The sequence below is a fragment of the Thunnus albacares genome, chromosome 3 (assembly GCF_914725855.1).
Source record: "Thunnus albacares chromosome 3, fThuAlb1.1, whole genome shotgun sequence".
Classification (NCBI taxonomy): domain Eukaryota; kingdom Metazoa; phylum Chordata; class Actinopteri; order Scombriformes; family Scombridae; genus Thunnus; species Thunnus albacares.
In genome coordinates, this window is record NC_058108.1 from 35635928 (window position 1) to 35650015 (window position 14088).

The window sequence follows — 14088 nt, forward strand, 5'->3', positions numbered from 1 at the left end:
TAGGTAAATGTTGGTGTGGTTTTTTGCCGGCAGATATGTGAGTCAGTTGTCGATAAATAGATTTTCTGCGCAGCTTTTTTCCAGAAGTGGTCCGATGATGTTTTTGAGGGATCTATCCCTGCTGAAATAAATTTGGAAGAGTGTAGACAAACAACCCAACAGTCGTTCTTGTTAATGTCCTATAACTCATCTATAAAACATTAGTAAATCATTTATGAATCATTAATGTAACTATAAAACCTTTATAAAGTGATACTACTTTGGATTTTTATTGACAGAGGACACATTTGTTTGATATGTAATTTAATATTTTATTGTTCCTTCTATGGCACAATATGGTTCATGACAGACTGTTTTGTTCTCTCTCTTTGTGCAGCTGTGTATTTGGTGTCGGCCGGACAAAACATGATATTAAACATATAAATCATAAAGAAATAAAAACACAGTCCGCCTCTTTAGCTTTCAAAAATGCTTCTTTGTGCTGAGACATGAGATTTGTAAACTAAAGTAAACTCAGAGTGACTGTCTTTAGTTAGAATTTAAATGAAACAAAGAAAAATTTGAATATTGTTACCAAACGCATGACACTGTGCAAACATGCAGAACAGGACTAACCAGCCTGCAGTCCTGCAGCTTGACTCATCAATCCTTCATGCTCATCACTCACTCACCTTTTAACACAGTGTTCATCTGATCTGAGTGCATTTTAACAGTTAAAATCTACTTTTTTCATAGAAAATGGAGTTAATGTTTCCTCTTTATTCTTCAGTCTTTCACTCAAAGGTTGAGCAACTTCCCTTTTTCTTGTTTTCCTTTGTGTTTTTCTGCTTTTTCACCTTCTATTAACACGTTTAACTAACAGCTGCTGCTTTAGACAGATGGATGTAATGATGATGTGTTCTGTTGTTTTCTACTCTCAGATGTTACAGATGTGAAGTTGGCAGAGTGTGAGGCCATCTAGTGTTGGGAAAGTTGTGAAATCACAAGAACTTACATGTATTTAGAGAGTTTATTCCAAAAGAGGAGACAAATATGTTAGAAAAAAAGTGCATAAAAGAGATGTAAAATCATTTTACTGCTTCCAAAAGTGTTGGAAAAAGCACCTAAAGAGCCTGCTTAGGGCCCCTGTGGCCACCAGAGGGCCCCCAAGAGTGCTTGAAATGTTTTTTGTTGTTGTTGTTGTTGTTTTTGTGATATATTAAAAGCCAGGAAACAGATAAAAATGTCTGAATTCTGAACCTTTTGTACATAGTTTGCATAAATAATTATTCAGCTTCATATTTTATTCTTGATCCATTATTGTTATCTTGTTACAGGTTCCTCTGTTCATGAAGTCTTTATCTAATTCAACTTATATTGTCTGTTTTTCACATTTTTTTTATATAAGAAAGAAACATTACTGTTAATCTAAGTTTTAGATTTTAATTGTAGTCGCTTGTTGTTCTGCACATTTCTATGTTGCAATTTTTTAAATACCAAAAGCCATTAAAGTGGTCAACTTATATACAGCTGCTTTATTTATTTTGTTACCTTTCAGTTCAGTATGCAGCTTAGTGCTGCATCACTTTGAATGTTAAAGTGTAAATTAACACCAGATCACTCTTGTGAGTTCGCTACATTTTAAGACTAAAAATCATAGAAAGGTAAAAACATGCCAGGCTGACATTAATGATGATTAATGATGTAAACAACACAACTAATAGAATTGACAGCGTCTGTGTTAGATTTACAGTAGGTGTGTGAATGATCAAGTATTGATAATAGTCAATAGTATTGGTAGCGGTGAGGCGGTGGGGGGCCCCCACATTAAATTCTGCATAGGGCTCCATAAAGGTTTGGACCGGCCCTGCGTCAGAATATCAACAGTATGTACGAGTTAAATAACTATTTAATAGTATTTAAATGTCTTTTTTATGATGAGTTTCTTTTACATTTTGTCTTGAAGCTTGAAGAAAACCACATCGTACTGTCGTAAGGCTGCATTCACAGTAAATCAGGCGGTGCGGCGAAAACGCCAGCCGCCGCACCGGACTGTGGACGGAAAGTTGAGCCAGAGTCAACGTTTAGAGAAACCCGACGTCACTGCGGCTGAAGGCTGCGGTGGCCAATCACAGCTGGAGATCAGACTGATCAGAGTAGTAAACTCTGCCGTGAGGGAGGACAGAGACTTTACTAGGATGAGGGGAGGACATTTCTCTTCGCTTGATAAAAGTAAAGTTAGACTTTGCTGTCGACTCATTTTAAAAAAAGACGAGAGAAAAAGGTCCTCCTGTTTACACCTGCTATTAACACGCGTCTCCACGTGCGTCCTGAGTGACCACTTGTGATCGGATCTCACTTCCCCGCTCTATATGCAAATAAACACGGACATCATTTCTGTTTTCAAAGACCTAATTCGTTCGTTATTTGTCTGCTGTGTTCAACTTGTTTGATAACAGGATAAATATTCAGGATGTAAATAAATATCCCGCGTCGGGAGAGAGAGAGAGAGAGAGAGAGAGAGAGAGAGAGAGAGAGAGAGAGAGAGAGAGAGAGAGAGAGAGAGAGAGAGAGAGAGATGCATCTCTCCATTCAGAGACACTGTGCGTATTTAAGCATAAGATACATCAGCATAACTTCATTGATTATTTAAATCTCCGACACGCTGACAGGATCTGATGTTAATGAATGTTCTGTGTTCTTCTACACGTCCAACAGATCAGCTGTTAAACACACAGTCCAGGTTCATACAGTCAAACTGTTTGGAGTAAAGCAGCGTCCTGATAAATCCTGAGTTCATTATGTTTAGCAACGCAGTAAAACTAAAAACTGTAGTTATCAACTTGACAGGACAGAGGAAACTATCCAGCAACGTTTAGCTTCTGAAATCTGTTTTTAGACAGACAAGCGAAAAGTTAATGGTTTGTTTTCTATTCTAACTGTGGTTTTGAGGAGGGAAACCGCTTAGAGGAACGAGAAAAACAGGAAGAAACGGGAGGTGGATTATGTTTTTAATCCACATGAAACACGAAATAATTTATTTATCCTCATCAGACAAGTTGAACAACTTCGGACGGAGGGTCCTGCGTCTAGTCAGCTGGAAAATAGAGGACGTCAGTTGAGTAGGTGGTCCTTCAATGTGGCCCAGGATGCATTGCGTTTACACTACTGAAATAATGTGGCCACGTGTGGTCCAAACCACCTCCCAATGTGGTCTGAGTGATTGGATCTCAATCCGTCCTCAATGCATCTTGGGTGCGTTTACACCTGTATTTACAGCTGTCCACTTGTGATCGGATCACCTGAGACAGATGTTAATGCCAGGTGTAAAAGAAAGAGAGAGAGAGAGAGAGAGAACAGCTGTGGTCGAGGGAGCTAGAGAGTGAGAAAACCGTTGAATCAGATCAATGAAACGTTATTTTCTGATCTTATATCCTAGAACACAAATAAATACGCCCATAAACCCCCCACACCTCCGCTCGACCCTGCGGTTGAATACCGTACCGCCTAATTTGGGTCATGTTGGCGGGAATCGCATCTAATCGCTCCCTTACTTCCTCTAAAATTACTTACCGGTAGAAGGCGGGCATATGCGTCATCCCGCCGTATATGCCTCTTTGATTCATTCAAACAGCACTGGTCCAGACAGACAGACGGTCCATACCGGTCCGACCCGGGACAAATACCCGCTCCGACTCTCAGGTGAGTTCTTTCCACCTTGTGTTTATGACTGTTTCCTGCTTTTAGTGATTTTAGTGTTTTGGCAGTTCAACACATGGTTTTTATTTTAGGCGCTAAACGGAAGGCGCGTTAAATACTTAAACTTGTCCGATAATTGAATTGAATCAAAATAAAAGCAATAAACGGACAGACTGTTAGATTCTCACAACTCAACATGTTGAGTTTAATATCCTAAAAGAAAAAAACAAACCGGGACACATGTTGAAATAAACGTGCTGTCAGTTTACTTTCATTTTGTTGACAGAGACGTTATATAGTTTAAAAGCTGCTCAGAGGATTCAGCTTCTGTTCAAACAGAAACAAGTTACTGGCTTATGTTAAATAAACAGATTCTTATATGTTAAATATCACCTGAAGGATGTAGGCAGGATGTAGAGGTGTGTGTGTGTGTGTGTGTGAGGCGCCACGTGTAGAGAGTCTGATGACACAACCTGAGTCACAACCGCTCACACTTTTTTTCTGAGGAATCCCGTAATCAAATGAAAATACTTAGCAACGATGAAAATAGTGGTGATGAAGTCACGTAGTCACTCTACACAGCCTACTGTATTAGCCTACTATATTCATAACTTTGAGCTGGCTGATTGTGGACATAGAGCAGTAAATTCATATAGTATTTAATTTAATAAAATTGTAAACTTTTCCTACTGGACAACTTTTCAGACTCTTTTCTTGCTTTAATCTCTGTGATTAAGAGGAATACAGATGTACATTCAGTAGCTGCTGTGTAGATTGTTTTCTAGTTTCTGGATTTTGAACCTGAACTTTTAAGCCAAAATGGACACTGAGTAGTAAAAATTAAGTTATAAAATATGAACATCTGCAATTCTTTAACAACTGGACAACTCCACTTGCTCTAAGATGTTTTCAGTTATTTGGAATTGTAATATTTTATTTATTTTACCCCTTTATTGATTTATTTATTGACCTAAAAGAGGTCAAACTTGAATACAAATACATGTTTAATCTCATTTTTACATTCAGTGTTTTTCACAGAATTGCACTTTGTAGATTTTAAAGCCTAACAAACATGTTGAACACATGTCTTATATTTTTCTTAAACTTCCATCATTGACATCAGCGGGTCTGACCTGTAATAACATTCCCATCAGTCTCAGCATCACTTTGTGTTTGGTGCTAATTAGCGAACATTAGCTTTGCTGACACACTAAATTAAGATGGTGATCACGGTAAACATAGAGCTGGACATGTGCACGACACGTCCTCTTTACCAAAATAAGTGGAGAATAATGTGGATTTTAAATCTACTTGAGTAATTTTACATGTGTTATTAACACGCATTAGCAGGCTGACACTGACGTCATTGTCTTTGTGCAGAAACGTGACAGAAGCTGCAGGATGTTGAGCAAAAACACACCTGTTGACCGGTGAGTTTTGTATTAAAGTGATAATAAAGAACATTTTGAAGAAAATGATGGTTTTTAAACTCGGCTCTGATCATCAAAGTGTTTTCTGTCTGCAGGGGTCAGGCCGTAGGCGCCATCATCTTCGTGCTCGGTCTGGGGACTCTGCTGCCCTGGAACTTCTTCATAACGGCGTCTCAGGTTTTCACTCTCACACCTTCGTCTTCATAATGCTGATCATTTAAGGAAGCATTTGGCTTTAAAGTAGATTAAAGAATACAAACTGTTAAAAAAAAGGTATAAAGTTATTAATTTAATGTGAAGCTGTTCACTGATTCTTCTTCTTTTTTTCCTTCTTCTTAAAGTATTTCAACGAGCGCCTCACACTACCTAACATCACCGCTAATGGCACATCAAGTGTTCCGACTAAAGACTACAATTATGACAGCTGGATGGCGTTGCTTTCCCAGCTGCCCCTGCTGCTGTTCACCCTGCTCAACTCTTTCGTGTATCAGTGGTGAGTTAATGACACTGACTGGGACACACTGGGAACTCTGGGTGTAACGGTTCGTATATATTCATCCCGAACCGTTCAGTACGCTCCCTGACCCAAACAGTTACTGTCAAAATAGTTTAATAATCCATTTACTCCAACGTGCAGAACATAGACTGTATAAAAATATGGACGTAGTTACCGTGACGTCACCCGTTGGTTTCTGAAGAGCGGTTTTGAAGCTCAAAGTGAGCCGCTCCAGCTGTCGCCATCTTGGCAGTGCGTGGCGCTGCCTAACTCCCAGCCAATCAAAAATAGGCAAAGAGGCGGGGCCGAATGGCTGAAACAAGCCACCTAGCGGCTGGCGGACCTGTCACTCAAAGCAGCCATGTCCTTTATTATGCAGAACTTTACGGCTTAATAAAACTTAAACGGGTGAGTTATAAAAAAATTCACCCCCCGTACAGTTGTCATGAAAGAGGAAATTAGCTACAGAGACCAAAACCGTTGTTTGTACCAGGCTGTAAACATGTTTATTTCTGCTGTAAAGTTGGGCATTTTAACATGGGGGTCTATGGGGATTGACTCGCTTTTGGAGCCTCAAGTGGTCATTCAAGGAACTGCAGTTTTTGGCTTCATTTTACAGCCCCGGAGGTTGCTGCTTGGTGCAGAACAATAATTCTAGTCACGAGTTCCACCTGTAACTTAGCTGTAGCATGCTAATAGATGTATGTTCGCCGTCGATGATGCTAATGATCAAATATCTCAGGGATGTCAGAAATTCATCAGGCTGAAACCAGAAATTTAAGACAAGTTTGTGACGTTAAGTTAGTTTGTTGTATCTGACTGAGAACACTTGTAAAAATAAAAAAAAATCTCAAAAAGTAAAAAAAAAGAGAGGTTTAGGAGAAGAAAAATGAAAATGTGAACAGTAAGGTTATTATTTTCCCCCTCTCTCTCTCTCTGCAGGGTGAAAGAGCGCCTCCGTGTGGCCTTCAGCCTCATCGCCATATTCCTCTTATTCACCCTCACGGCTGCTCTGGTCCAGGTCCCCATGCAGCCGGACACCTTCTTCTCTGTCACTATGGCAACCATCTGGTTCATCAACAGTGAGTTTACACATAAACTTCCACCAAAGTACTTTGAGTACTCGTGTTTCTGCTGCCATTCAGCTACTGTACTACAACTACTACTAATACTGTGTGTGTGTGTGTGTGTGTGTGTGTGTGTGTGTGTGTGTGTGTGTGTGTGTGTGTGTGTGTGTGCGCAGCGTTCAGTGCGGTGCTGCAGGGCAGTCTGTTCGGCATGGTCGGCCTGTTTCCTTCTCGTTACAGCACTCTGTTCATGAGCGGTCAGGGTCTGGCCGGGACCTTCGCTGCTCTGGCGATGCTCTGCTCCCTCCTCAGTAAATCCACTGGTGAGATTCTTTTCTAGTCTATAGTATATATATAAAATGGTTGTTTTTAATGTTTTTAATTTGCTTGTTTGGTCTGATGTGAAATCTAAACCTAAAGATTTTTAATTTACGGTCACATATGATGAAGAAAAACGGCAAATTCTAACAGTTGAGAGGCTGAAACCGAAGAATATTTAGTGTTTCTGCTTGAAAAATTAGTGAAACAAACTAATCGATTAATCTACAAATCATTTCAGCTCTAATTCATATTATTTTATACAGTACGTCTGTAAAAATACAAACATTAACATTATATTTACAACTGTAAAATATCCTGCTGAGCATGTATGTTGGTCACCAGAGGATGTAATTCTAAAATAACTCAAACTTTGAAACAATCTCAATTTAGGGTCCACTTACTTGTTTCTTCTGCAGCTTTTGAGGTTTGCTAACTAACTAAAAGCTCAACTTTTTAAGCCAACGTGGACAAGAACTTGTAAAAGTTCTGAGAATAATGGAAAGCTTGAACATCTACAGTTTCATGACAGCTACTGATGAGGATCATGTGATATTGTTGAAAGCTCCATGACAAGCGAGTAAGCAGAGGACTGCTGGTCCTTTGGGTGTCGATGACTCTGATTTCTGTTCCTCTGCAGGTAACGCAGATGAAAAATCGTCTCCGTTGGGATACTTCATCACTCCATGTGTGGCCACGCTGGTGACTCTGTTCTGTTACCTGCTGCTGCCGCACCTGGTGAGGAGTCCTCACACTCACACACACACACACACACACTCACACACACTCACACACTCACACACACTCACACACTCACACACTCACACACACTCACACACTCACACACTCACACACTCTCAGACACACACTCACACACACTCACACACACTCACACACTCACACACTCACACGCACACTCACACACTCACACACACTCACACACTCACATACACACTCAGACACACTCACACACTCACACACACTCACACACTCACATACACACTCAGACACACTCACACACACTCACACTCTCACACACACTCACACACACACACACTCACACACTCACACACTCTCACACACACTCACATACACCTTTCAGAAGCTACGGAGCCCCAAAGTCCTGCAAGATGATCAAATCTCTTGAGCTTGTAGAATATCATCTTTCAGACCTTCAGATTATGATCTTCTAACAGTGTCGACTCTCCTCTGCAGGAATTTGCTCATTTTTATCTGAACAGAAGTCAGAATCAGGTCGTCAGTACAGGTTGGTGTCTTTAAGTCTCGTCCATCATCATCACGACCTGCTTTGATCTTTAGTTATGGGTGAAATGAGGTAAAGATCTCAGATAAAGTCACTGACCGGTTATTTTTTTTTCCATATTAAGAGAAAAATGGTTTGAACAAAGACATGGAGGCCAACGGGATGACTGTCAGTGATCCAGAGGAGAGTCAGGAACGCTCGTCTGTCTTCGCCGTCTTCAAAAAGGTAAAAACACATCTTCATCTGTTTTTTTACTCTCAAAACATTCGTCCAGGTTGTTCAAAAGACACAGAACGTCAGAACATTTTTGTACTGATAATAGTAAAGATTTGAGTTTGGTGAAAGGTTGGAGCGAGTCTGTTCCAGCTGATGTGGAAAGTTAGGAGAGCAACCAATGATTACTTTCATTATCAATTAATCTGACAAGGATTTTTCATGATTAATTGAGAGTCAAAGGTGACGTCTATCGTCGTCTTCTTTTGTCCACCTCCCCCCAAAGATATTCTGTTTATGATATCTATTTATCTTTATGATATGCATGTACGTTTATGACAAAGAAAAACATAAAATCGTTACGTTTGAGAAGCTGAAGCTAATATTTGGCACTTTTGATCCATTAACTAATCAATTAATCAACTAATTGTCGCAGCTCTGGATATGATTTAGATTTTTGATTAATTAACTTGACATCTTCAAATGTCCTTTTTTGTCTGAAAACAGTCCAAAACAAACAAATTTAACAGAAAAAAGAATAAAATCTTCACATTTAAGAACCTGGAATCAGAGAATGTTTGATATATTTGCTTGTTAATAGTTTTTATTTGTTAATGGAATATTAGAACTGTTGAGTTTACAGTCCTTGTTTTCACATCTTACTAATTCACCATTTCTTTTTGATCTATCTGAGTAAACTGCGTTGTCCAACATGCTCTTCTTGTTGTCTAGACTGAAACATTTGGTGGAAATAAGTCACAGTATGTGCAGGATGTCTGATGTTGCAGGTTTTAATAATCCTCAGGTTGTTCCCGACTCCAGATGTGTCCTTTTTCAAAGATAAAACATCTTCCTGTGTGTCCCCCAGATCTGGCTGATGGCTCTGTGTGTGACGTGTGTGTTCGCTGTCACCCTGGCGGTGTTTCCTGTCATCACAGTCCGCGTGAGGACTGTTTACAAGGACAACGCTGCCTGGGGTGAGACACCACATCAACATCCTAAAGGACATTAACACTGACATTAACAGAAAGCAGCCACCAACCAGTATCAGTCAGCTCTAGTGTTGTTTCATCACATGTAAAAAAAGAAAAATGTCTGCCACAGCAACATATCTGCTCTGTAAATCAGTCGTTCTGTGAGAGAAAAATATCAGAAACCCAAAGGAAGAAATTTATATTAATTCTTTGGTTTCATGATGGCGCCCCCTAGTTTTATACTGGTCCGATTAAATACCGTTAGTTCCCCACTTATGCAGCTGGAATCCTTATTTTGATACAGCAAATCAAATCTTTGCATAAAACATGTCGTTCCATCATCGGCTGAACAGACGGTCACACTGAGCCTGATTGCATCCTGCTACACAACACAAGAGCCACAGACTCTGAACAACAACCCACATTAGCTTTCCTGCTAAAGTCTCCTTCTTATCTAACTTACGAACATGAACACACGTCTTCCTGCACCTTGTTGAACGAGCCACCAAACAAATATTCACCGGGGAAAAGTGCACCGCTAACGTCAGATAGCAGGTTAGATAGCTAATTAGCTGCTCAGCTGCAGCACATTAAACAGCATGAAAACATTGCAAATGTCATTTAGCACCTGTTAGATGCTGGTTTGGTCGTTGCTCTTCAAAAAATAAGCAGTTTGTTTACTTTGTCTCCATTCATACGGTGTAACGCCGGCTGCCTGCCAGCTGCTGTCAATCAAACACAGACACCAACACACCCCTCCAGCTGCTGTCAATCAAACACAGACACCGACACACCCCTCCTGTTGCTGTCAATCAAACACAGACACCGACACGTCTCTCCAGCTGCTGTCAATCAAACACAGACACCGACACGTCTCTCCAGCTGCTGTCAATCAAACACAGACACCGACACGTCTCTCCAGCTGCTGCACTTTAGTTTTGAGACTGTTTGGATGAAAAGCCCCATATGTCAAAGAAAAAGAGAAAGTAACAGCAGTAATGTTGTTGTTGTTGTTGTTGTTGTTGTTATTGTTGTGTACTTTGTATTCTGCAGTCAGTCATTCCTGCTCTCCGTCTCTCACAGATAAAGTTTTCACCTGCGTTTGCTGCTTCATTGTTTTCAATGTCATGGACTTCCTCGGCCGCAGCGCCCCGTCGATCGTCCAATGGGTGAGTCTGCAGCTTTTCCTCTAGAAAGATACACATTAAAACACTTAAACACAAGACTTCCTTCCTTCCTGAAGGAGATTAGTCCACTGATTATTTTTGAGTGACCGATTTATATGTTTATCTGTAAAATATAAAAAATCATAGACAAATGTCATCTTAAGATTTCTTTCTCAGTCTCAGTCAAGTAGTCTGTAACTAACATATATTATAATTGGTTATTTTCTAATAAATTATATAGCACTATGTTCACAGAATTTCATAAATTGAGTACGCTTCCAGGACTTAATCATCTCGATATGCTATATGTATCTTATAAAAATGTTACATTATGTTGTCAATCAACCAAACTAAAGCAGCAACAACAATAACTCAACAACGTCTCTGTGGATGTTTTGTTCAGCCGTCGAAGGAGAGCCCTCTGTTTCCTGCTGCCGTATTGTCTCGTCTGGTCTTCATCCCTCTGCTCATGATATGTAACGTCCAGAACTCCAAGCTCACCGTCGTCCTCAGTCACGACTGCGCCTTCGTCACCGTCATGGCCCTGTTCTCCTTCTCCAACGGATACTTGGCGAGCCTCTGCATGTCCTACGCTCCACAGTAAGTTTGTTGTTGTTTTTTTGTGTTTTTGCTGCAGTCCTGCTGTAGATGTAAAGCCAAATCAATTAATCGATATGTTGTTTGGTCTGTAAAATGTCCAAAAATTGTTGATCATGTTGATCAATGTCTCCCAAAGCCCAAGGCGACGTCTTCAGATGTTGTTTTGTTCTTACCAACAGTCCACAACCCAAAGATATTCAGTTTATTGTCAGAGACTAAAGAAACAAAAATAATAAAAAAAATAATAAGCTTAATTTCATGTTGATTGTTGCAGCTCTAAACTTATGGATGTGTTGTATCTGTGTGTGTCCGTCAGGTTGGTGCGTTTGAAGGACTGCGAGACGGCCGGCTCTCTGATGACCTTCTTCCTGGTTCTGGGTCTGGCAGTGGGAGCGTCGTTCTCCTTCCTGCTGGGAACACTGGTTTAGATGACTAACAGGCTGCAGCCTACAGGGACACATATGACCATGTAAAACTTTATTGACCCCTCATTGGGAAATTTGGTTGGAATCAAACAAGGTGAAGAACGAACGGTGAAGTTTCATCCGGTCAGAAGTAAAATATAGGTCACAAATTAAAGCACTTTGAGAAATGATTATAAGTTTGTTTACATATTTCCCACTTTTAGTCCCATTACTAGTTATGTAAAATCTACATGGAAATCCATACTCACAGTTTATGTATTTGAAAATCTATTTGTACTGATAAGATGAGGTGAAGTTTATTTCAACAAGTCAACTCAAAGTGCTTTACATCAAACTTAAAGAGACTTTATAAAAACACATTTCAATAGGAATAGGATAGGATAGAACTAAAATACATAAAACAGGAGAATAAAAATGAATGCCACATATGAATAAATAGTATTAAATAAATAAAAATATTAAATAGTAATTCAATTTAATAAAAGGTTCTGGCACCTCCCATGGGGGCGGTGGTGGTGTGTCTCTACCAGAGGCCTGCTGGGGGTTTGAGGGTTCTGCTCAGTATCTTAGCTGTTCCTGGGACTGCGCTCTTCTGGACTGAGACCTCAGATGTTGTACCTGGAATCTGCTGGAGCCACTCTCCCAGTTTGTGGGTCACAGCCCCCAGTGCTCCCATTATATAGCAGCTGGATAGCTCAGTGGTTACACATATCCAGTGTGGACCCTCAGGCAAGGTCCTTGATGCTGCTGGCCTACCTCAGTATGAGTGAAACTCGCCCAGGTCAACAAGGTCCACGTCAAGTGTTGGGGTGTTGATCTGATCACCGCTGTTGCCTTTACTCCTCACATCTTTTCTAGCTCCTCTTTCAGCTGTTGGTATTTTTCGAGCTTCTTTCCTCCTGATGTTGCTGTATATTTATATATATGATGATATTCAGAACAGATGAAAAAGTAACTATACATGAATGTACAGAAGCCAGAAAAAGTATTTTTGACACATAATTTGTACAACAATCGTGTCTCGTTTATTTACTGTTTAACTCTACTGCTGAAAATCAACTCATAACGTATTTTTCTGTCAATCATAAATGATCAATGCAGCCAAAAACATTCTCCAGTTTTACGTGAAGATGCTACTGAATGAAAATACAGGTTCTCTCATTTTAAGCAATAACGTAACTCTATTTAAAAAAGGTTGTATGTTTAAACAAACTTTCTTAAACATGAAGTTACAGTTTGTCTTTTGATGTTCTGAATTATTTTGCTTTTCTACTCGGGTTTTTTGTTGTGTTTTATATCATTCTGCAGGTTATTTTCTATACTTGAATGTCTTAAAGACATTTTTTATTATTGAAGATTTTTATTATTTGCTTATTGATTATTTATGTTTTTTTATACTATGAGGGTAATGCTCTCAAATCCTTTATGAAGTGAAGTCTTATTGCCTGTTTTTAATAAAATGCATTTATTGTCATTTCTTGTGTTTTCTCTGATCTGGTGGTGACGTTTCGCTTTCTGTGCAAAATGAGTGAAAATTAACAGCGAAGACTCATCAAGAACGAGCTGAATGTGTCAAATAAACTTTAAATATCAGTCGATTAATTAATTAGTCGGTTTACAGAAATTTAATCATCAGCTATTTTGATAATCGATTAATCGTTGTGAGTTATTTTTGAAGAATGAAAAAATGCTTCTTAACTGAGTATTTTTGGTTTGAACAAAAGAAAACATATTTTGTTGCATCTTGTGCTGGTGATCAGCATTTTTCACCATTTTAAAGACCAAACGACTAATCGATTAACTGAGACAGATCAATAGATTTATCAATGAATGAAACTGAATTAAGCCCCAACAGTTGGATGATCTGTGCAGCCATTATACTCGTCAGCCAGTGTGTGTGTGGCTGACACACCTGGCACAACACACACACACACATGTTTAGGTCACTTTTGGGGACATTATGTAGAGTTACATTCATTTCCGGGAGACATACCATAACCATAACCACTGACCCAAAAATCTGCTTTTTTTCCCCTCAATTGGGGACACAGCTGTTGTCCCCAATTAACAGGTCTTTAGTCTTGAATTTGTCCCCAAAAGTGACCTATGACAGACACACAGCTGTATAGCAGTATATAGGCTGAGGCTTTCTCACCGCACACACCTGGCACAACATGCACAATTTTTAACGTGTAACAAAATATAAACAAGTTATTTTGGGGAACATTTTGTTTGTCAGATCATCTCATGGTCTTATTTTCCTGTTCTGTTCATTATAAGCAATAAAATAGATAAATTTTGATAAAGATAAAATTGTGCTTGTTTTAAACTTAAAAATGATTTGTACATTGTAAGATAAATGTGGTGTAAAGTACATAAAATGTCGAAGTACACATATATATATTATGGTTATTAATGAGTAATAAGTCACTTAGCAGATAAAACATTTTACTGGAT

At 39.3% G+C, this 14088-nt stretch overlaps 1 protein-coding gene across 1 annotated transcript; it reads left to right on the top strand.

The window, feature by feature from the left end:
* Positions 1-3487: 3487 nt before the first annotated feature.
* LOC122974167 (equilibrative nucleoside transporter 2-like) lies at positions 3488-12010 on the top strand. Its single transcript, XM_044342124.1, has 13 exons — positions 3488-3681; positions 5059-5108; positions 5204-5285; positions 5450-5601; positions 6547-6686; positions 6848-6994; positions 7630-7727; positions 8205-8256; positions 8378-8478; positions 9335-9443; positions 10524-10609; positions 11010-11206; positions 11523-12010. Exons 2-13 carry the CDS (start codon positions 5080-5082, stop codon positions 11632-11634), a joined length of 1305 nt encoding a protein of 434 aa, XP_044198059.1. The 5' UTR covers positions 3488-3681; positions 5059-5079; the 3' UTR covers positions 11635-12010.
* The last annotated feature ends 2078 nt before the right edge of the window (positions 12011-14088 follow it).